The sequence below is a fragment of the Mytilus edulis genome, chromosome 4 (assembly GCF_963676685.1).
Source record: "Mytilus edulis chromosome 4, xbMytEdul2.2, whole genome shotgun sequence".
Classification (NCBI taxonomy): Eukaryota; Metazoa; Mollusca; class Bivalvia; order Mytilida; family Mytilidae; genus Mytilus; species Mytilus edulis.
In genome coordinates, this window is record NC_092347.1 from 46,277,867 (window position 1) to 46,286,328 (window position 8,462).

General features: G+C 31.1%; 1 protein-coding gene across 1 annotated transcript; it reads left to right on the plus strand.

Annotated features, from left to right (window-relative positions):
* Nucleotides 1–341: 341 nt before the first annotated feature.
* On the plus strand, nucleotides 342–8,227 carry LOC139518453 (uncharacterized). The gene is made up of 6 exons (XM_071309991.1): nucleotides 342–485; nucleotides 3,402–3,509; nucleotides 5,284–5,368; nucleotides 5,845–6,006; nucleotides 7,185–7,267; nucleotides 8,140–8,227. Exons 1-6 carry the CDS (start codon nucleotides 369–371, stop codon nucleotides 8,146–8,148), a joined length of 564 nt encoding a protein of 187 aa, XP_071166092.1. The 5' UTR covers nucleotides 342–368; the 3' UTR covers nucleotides 8,149–8,227.
* The last annotated feature ends 235 nt before the right edge of the window (nucleotides 8,228–8,462 follow it).

Consider the following 8,462-nt stretch of genomic DNA (forward strand, 5'->3'; position numbering starts at 1 on the left):
CATGTACGTTAAGTTTGAATTGTTTTAAGTGTTAATCATGACAGAAAAATTCTTTTTAATCATTTTCCATTGTCACTTTTTTAGGTTATGGTATTTCACAACATTTGATGTGTAGCGTTTTATTAATGTTTTGTAATAAGTTTAAAACATTTCCGGATTTCTCTTGAACTATCAACTAACCATGGAAATAAATTTTTAGACTATTCACCCTACATGTCCTATATAATGACATGAACTTATCAAACATCACTCTGCTTTATCTATAAAATCCTGAGAAATCAACATCTGTATCAACATTTAAATTGTTTATATAAGTCTTCATATTCAATAGATGCCACTTATCTCACCTTGAACGCCGACCTTTCAGAATGTTTAATTTCTTTATTTTAGTACTGTTACCTATTATCACTTTTGGTTGTTGTCCACCAAAGATATGGACATCAACAAATTTTGTAAATTATGCAAGTGGTCAGACCCATTTAGAGGTAAGAAAAAATGTTCCTACTTAAAAATTTCAGACAGTGCAATAAAAGTTTATCGTCTTATCATTCCTTCCTTAGAACGGTTTTTAAGCTAAATAAATATTTCCGCTAGGTTCACCATATCTATAAAGGTTATGTAGTGAAGTTTGATAATATTCGATTGATTCGTGATAATGTAGTATAACATTCAGTCTTATAGATGTTTTTGTGTTCTGTTAAATTGTTCCTTTTAAAATTGTTATACGATGATGACTGCTGTACCCATATTTTGACTATTTTATTTATTGTGTCTGTTTAGTTAACGCGTCAATGTAAATATAACGGAATTTGATGCGACTGTCATCAAAGTGAGAGGGTTAGCGCTATAAAACTAGGTTTAATCTACCATTTTCTACATTTGAAAATGCCTATACCAAGTCAGGAAAATGACAGTTCTTGTCCATTCGTTTTTGATGCGTTTTGTTATTTGATTTTGCCATGTGATTATGGACTTTCCGAATTGATTTTCCTCTAAGTTCAGTATATTTGTGATTTTACCTCTTATCATAAAACGTGCATACTGTTCTTTGAACTGTTACACATTTTATCCTTTCGTTACCTTTTAAAGGTGCTTTTATACATTGATTCTAATGATTCTAAGAACCGAATCCTTTGTTCCCATGTGGATTGTTTACGTATATCATTGGCGATCTACCAAATCTTCTTATTTTCATATACATGTATATTGGAAATAAAACAATGAAAATAAAAATATGTGAACAAGCTTCAGTTTTTCCTTACTGCAAAACTTACAATTGACATCTTTTGTTATTACTTCCAAGTTTTAATGGTTATACCTTTACTATGTTAGCTTTGATAGTCGTCAAAACAATACACCTAATCGCTATTTATTCCATTCCGTTCCGGATAAGTTCTAAAATTACACAACTTTTTCATCCAGTTGAAGCTATCTGGGACCCTGTTTAAACAATTCACCATGCATGATACTTTTTAATGAGACCTGTTTAAACTACCGTAAATACTTCAAACAAAATATTTTTCTACTTCAATTTCAATTTCGAAAAAGTGGATAATACTATATCAAAGTTTCTTGATGATCACTTTCTAAAAGTTTTTTCTCCCTCAGCTCACTACTAATGACCTCCGTTTTTCGGCCGGTGACCCAAACAGGAAGTTGTATAAATGACTGTTTTTTCCCGTAATGGACTAAATAGCGATAAGGTGTATTGTTGTAATGCTGGTGGGGTGAAAATAACCCGTTAACAAAGAGATATCTCACTTATTTGACAAAATTAAAAAAATAATAAATTGTTGACCCGACTGGCAAATTTATACCGGAAACAGTACGCCTTATTCCCGACAAGCATATTTCAAAAAAGTAGGTTTAACAAAGATTGTCGAACATGACAAATGCGTTGGATACTTTTACTATAACTTAAAAAGGGCGTCTTTGGAAAAGTAGAAAATCCTTCAAGAGTATTTTTTTACTGTGAAAAGAGCATGAACGTCTCTTAATGATGTTTAAAAATGTCTACGGTATACATTTTGTCTATAGCTTTGAATTTGTAAAAATAAAAACTTCAAATCTGTTTTGGAGTAGCTGGGTATCATTTTTTTTTTGTACCAAATACTATGACATTGTTGATGTCAACTAAATCACACGACGTCAAAAACAGATATAAAAGAGGGTTTAACATTGAAGCTTATCTAAAACAAAAGCAATTAAAAAAAACATAACCAAACTGGATTTTTTTCTCTCCAAAGCATCAGAAATCGACAACTGTTATGAAATTTGTAAATGAAGGAAAAAGATATACTGAAAGAGAAGCACAAAATGAAAAAGAAAATAAAACGAATTATCGCAAATATAATTCTTTAACATATTCACTGATATATATAGCTACTATCAATAATCAAATTACTGCAGTACTGAAAATTGAATAACGTTATAGTGGTTGGTCACAAGCACTGTCGACTTGACAAAGAAAAATAATCACATCCCTGACAGTAAGGTTAAGGTACATAGATATATTTTTTTGCTGAGACAAGCGGTTCATGTGTGGATGATGAATAAATAATAGGAAATTCAACCTCATCGTAATAATTATTATATTTTAGAGATATAATTATTTGTTATCAGTATTGTTGTTACATATTATTAAAATATTTGTATAACAAGCTTATATAATTTTCATCCGTTTCTATATCATTCTATTTTACTATTCTAATGACAGTGCAGTGCAAGTGCACGGTGGACACTCTTCTGTAATAATTCGTTTTTTCTAATTGATTGGATTTGAGTAGGCATTCATATTTTCCCACGTTTGTTACAAAACCGTTCTTGAGATATTCGTCCGCATGCATTAACACAAATTTTCGGTATTCTTGATTTGTTATTGGAATATATTTCTTACGACTTAACATTTTCATATCATTTTTCTCTGTTCTTAAAACTTATTTTCGTGAACATTTATTTTTGAAATTAATATATAACAAGAGATAAGGAATGTTGTTTTGCAATCGTTAATATCTGCGTAATTATACGAAATATGGTCGGTTATCAGTTAAAAACGCAAGTCAAGTGTGAGGAAATGTCTGCGGCAACATAACACCGGAATACCCTCACGGTCATTGGCTGTAAAAATGATATGCATGCGCAACTGTTCATATTCATGCAAAAATGAGGTGTACTTTTCATCAGTATCAGACAGTTTGTCATCAGAGAACTTATTTGGAATTCTTTTATTTATCATTTACATTTAATTAATGACATATCAACCTTATCTTTCTAATTTTTCAGATTACGAAAATTGTAAAAATCTTAAGAAAAACACCTACTCAAATCTTAATCATATCTTCGATTTTATAAAAAATAAACAAAAATATGACTAAATACTAATTTCGATGTTTTTATTTCAGATTCTTCAAGATAATTACATGGACAATGGTATGTCGGTTATCTCTCAAAATTTGACTACTGATCAAGGAATGACATTTAATCAAAAACTATACTCCAACTTTACCTCGGTAAGTTTTTACAAATAGTCCTCTATAAATATATGAATCATCTTCCCAACAGATGGTAGATATCAGTTTGCAGGGCGTAGCGGCATTATTTAAGAGTTTCAAATACATCAAACTTTTTAAATCAATTTATCTATCGGTTCCATGGGTATTTCGGGATAGGACAATTTGTAAGTGTCTTCCCCCTTTTTTAAAAGCCACTTTTTGTCACTTTGTTTTATACATTAGCAGTCATGCTGTTGAAAAAAAAAACTATCAATTGACAGTTAATCGTAAACAAATTTGGCTTCTAATATATTTATGTAAGTTTAACACAGAAAAAACATGAAAATAATTGAAATGTATAAATTGATAGAACACTCAAATTAATGGATTTTTGAAAAAAAGGAGATGACAATTGTTCTGCTCTAAAGTGACTATTAATCGCTTTCGGCTAACACCAAGCACAAGGAGAGACCTCTCACCAGAAACTATAACCTAAGCCATCAGAATTATTCTTGTGTATGCAATCGATACTAGATATTCCCTCCCCCTCAAGTTCAAGTGTAAACCAAATGACAGGTCAGAAGTTCACACCATTGGAAACACTTGTTACATGCAATTTTATACTATTAAAATTAAATGTTTAAAAAGACGACTTGGGGTATGATAGCCCTATTTGACAACAATTCGAATACACAAAAAAGTAAGATAAAACAATTTTCCACAATAGCGACAAAACCAAAGACAACCATGGTTAAGACACGTTTTTAAACGCCAGGCAAATTGATAAATCCACATTCTTAATCCCTGAATCGTCCCAAACTAAAACGGACAGAAGCTGAAATTTGTCCTTACACGTTGCCAACTTTGAACCTATATAACTGTTGGAAATTATTTTTCTTCATAGGAAATCAGAAATAATAAGCCCGATCTGGTCCGATTTATATAACTATTGGTACACCCCTCAGAGCTTAACGGACACTTCAGAGATATAGGAAGATGTGGTGTGAATGCCAATGAGACAACTCTCCATCCAAAATTAATAACAATTTATAAAAGTAAACCATATTAGGTCAATGTACGGACTTCAACACGGCGCATTGGCTCTCACCGAACAATAAGCTATAAAGGGCCACAAAATAACTAGTGTAAAACCATTCAAACGGGAAAACCAACGGTCTAATCTATATAAATCACGAGAAACGAGAAACACGTATAAATTACATAAACAAACGACAACTACTGTACATCAGATTCCGGACTAAGGACAGGTGCAAAGATTTGCAGCGGGATTAAACGTTTTAATGGTACCAAACCTTCTCCCTTTTTCTGAAACAAATTATAGTATAACATCACAAAATAGAAAAAGCACACGACAAAATACCAATTGGAAGGCTTAACTCAATAAAAAAAACGTAAATTAACACACTATGAACGAACATTTTTTTTAGCCACTACATTTAAGCATGTACGAAAAGACTGATTTAACTAGTGTATTGATTTAATCAAGTTTACGCTTTCCTCTTAATATTTCTTATAGATTTAATGTCGATACTAGTTTTCTGAGAAACCCTTATACGAAGCTAAAAATAAAAGGCCTTTCAATTAGTTGCAAGGAAAATAATAAAAAAAATACATTTTAATAAAAATGCCACTTTCCCTTATATACACATTAGGTTGATTTTCTTCCTTGCAACATATTGGTATACGAGTGTTTTTGGGGGAACATACAAATAAAGGACAGGAAAACAGTCTTTTATACTATTTACATCGTTAGGTTTTTACATTGATATAGGGAATGCAGTACGTAGTAGATAAAGACGGATCCTGCATGGGATTAAACATTACTAACACTGGAATTGGAGAAGGTTGTCTCCCAGGTAGGAAACATTTATTTCCGTGAAAAATGGATGAACAATCTATTTTTGGGTTGCAGGGATAAGATTTTGAAGAGAACGAGGGATTTTTTCAGGAAAGATACAAAAGCAAAAAAAAAAAACAATATTATAATTATGAATTTTTGGGTGAAGTTTATCGTCTACAGTTTCGTTTTTTTTTTTTTTATTTACTTGTATTACAAATGTTAATGTAAATACTCATGCTACATATATGATATTTATAGCGTATAATAAAACGATTTTATGTTTTATAGTGAATTTAAAAACTATTCCGTTTGCATTCTTGTAGGACATTTTTTTTAATTTTTTCACATGTATTTTTGTTAATATCTTCAAACTCAAATTTTAAGCCTAAACACTTTTTTTTTATACAAATAAGCCATGGACATTGAAGTGGTATTTGCAACTGTATGTTTAACAAGACCGTCCGAAAATATAATAATTGATGTTTATTTCAGATGATGCTGTATTTGCTAAATCTTACATTGGTGTTGGAGCTAACAAGATACCCGTCACCATGTACAATATTAAGACCAATGTCTATAATACATATTTTACTGTAATTGATGATGGGTGTTTACCATACCTGTACGAATCAACTGGTACTTTACCCAATGGAGGTAAGATAAATGAAAATCTAATAGGCCAAAGACCACAATTAATGACCCCGCTTTTCGAATATAGTTCCTTTTAATTAGAGTGTATTTTTCCTTAAATTTTTTTCTTTCCCTTCCACACTCATTTCTTAGATTTTTTTGGTGGAAATGAAAGAAGAGAGGTGAAATAAATGTTTGGATGTTGTATTTTAACTGATTTTGATTTGGAATGAGTGATTAGGCCAAGTGCCAAAAGGTAATATTTACAGTTTTCGGAACATCTCTTGACTTGTCAATAGGGGTATGAATGTGTATTGGCTAAATTTGTAAGATGTGTGACTGCAATCTTTCTGAATTTTGGATATATTTTTGGACTAGTACTATACATTACACACAAAAAAAATTTAACGAAAAGATTCGGTGCAATTTTTTTAATGAGACAACAAGTTATAAAGAACTGATAGAGGAATTAATTGTGGTCTGTGGCCAAAGCCTATTAAAAATGCATGGTACAACAGATCGGAATTTTCTGTATAGATTGCGATCATAAAATAAAGAGACCTTTTATTCGTTAAAGATGGTGTATTGACCTTTAAATCTAAACATGAAGTGATTCAATTCATTAGTCTCTTCTTACGCACAGGACTTTGTTATAAAAAAAGGTGCAATGGAATAACCAAAGACGAATAAAAATAGACATTTTGACCTAAAAATCAAAAACAGCAAATAAATAGACAAACAATCTCCACAAAACACTACATACTAAACTAAGGAATAAAATATATGCCTATATACTGTTATTGTCACAAAGTTGTCTAGCAAAATGTTGACGATTTTTTGGTCGTCATGGCAAATAAAGGATGCAGACAACAAGACATAATAAAATTCGTGGAATTTGCGAACAAAATTATAAATGAAATCATCATACCAAAATGCAGCTTTACCATATTAGGTTTATATAACTTTTCTACTGTCAGATGATCAGTTCATCCTGCACGCATCAATTTGAATAAAGCATACCAGCCATCGTTATAATATTCACAATAATGTTTACGAACTCGAACAAACAAATTCAATATCATAGAAAAAGAAACACGGAACGTATTTAAACATCCTTTATCAAAGTTTTAAGAGTTGTTGAACAAATATTTATAGCTTGAAACAATGTAGTAATAGAACATCTATATTGGTTGTCTTTGTAGAGGGCGTTAAAACGACTGTGGAGTATTTTGGAGTTATGGTTGTAAAATCAGACCCAAAGATGACCATGTTGCCAGCTAGTTGTGTACGTTGAGTTTTTGTCTTAACAAAATCTGTCGTGAATATACTTTTAGTTAACTTCACAAATATATTACAAAATAAAGGTACAAACAATATGCACAAGAAAAGATTAAAGACGGACACATAAACGAATATACTTCGATGAAATATTCGGTCAATGCAGAATACCCCGAAATTAGTCAAGATCTTCTGTTTCTGTTGATGAAGATATTTTCGGGTAGCTAAGACTTTGAAACTTGAATGACAAATAAGATAGGTCGAACAAATAATATTCAACCAGAACATTTCACAATAAAAATCATATTTCTTGTTCCCAGAAAAACTGCCCTACTCTTGCATTTTTTGATATTCTTAATTACCAAAATCTCGTAAAATAACATTTTCAGTTACTGCACATGCACAAATAATGCTCAATTATGCTATGTGGAATTGTGTAGAATGTATGCAGTTGTCTGCTTTTTTTTTATTAACGTCAAGAGTACCGAAGAAAAATGTTACTACACCATAGTAGACATGTACACATACCAAGATCGTTACATAACAAAAACCGAAATAACAACAAAGAATGATAATGTGCAATTGCGATTATACTCTCAGAAGACTGGTAGTCAAATCATCACAGGAACGATAAGCATTTCCATGAAGTTTCTCCATCTAATTGTAAAATCTGGTATACACTGTAAAGAAATATGTTAGTCTTCATCCATCTTAGATTCGAATAAAAAAAAAATGTAATAACTTCCAATTGCCTTATTTCTGTTAAAGTTTTGATTAGGACCAAAGGGCCCAAATGTGTGTATGTAAATACATGCAATTGTTTGATACATGCATATGTATGTTAAGTTTAATCCACGCTATTTTTTTCTTTTTCTTCAGATGATGTAAGAACAATGTTCCTGGAAACGATAAATTAACTTGTTTTCGTTTGTTGAAAATCTTGAATAAATTTCGTGTGGTTTATGTACGAATGTTTTTCGTTATATTAAAAAAACTGAATGTTGAACTTAATACAAACTACATTTTATCATCAGCATAGTTCATTGATTTGATTCGGAGCAAAATAAACTATCTGGACATGATTGTACAGAAAAGGTTAAGTTATAGGAAAATGATATTCATGTCCGTTTTTTGACTCATCCTGAATATGTATGAAATAATTGATACTGGACCATTCGGCAATCCTCTGTAGAATCCGCTAC

Excerpts from the sequence above, each read along its gene's own strand:
- LOC139518453 (XM_071309991.1), top strand. The coding sequence starts at position 369 with ATGTTTAATTTCTTTATTTTAGTACTGTTACCTATTATCACTTTTGGT. Across the intron at positions 486-3,401 it reads GTGGTCAGACCCATTTAGAG|ATTCTTCAAGATAATTACAT; the intron begins GTAAGAAAAAAT and ends TTTTTATTTCAG. Across the intron at positions 5,369-5,844 it reads TGGAGAAGGTTGTCTCCCAG|ATGATGCTGTATTTGCTAAA; the intron begins GTAGGAAACATT and ends TGTTTATTTCAG.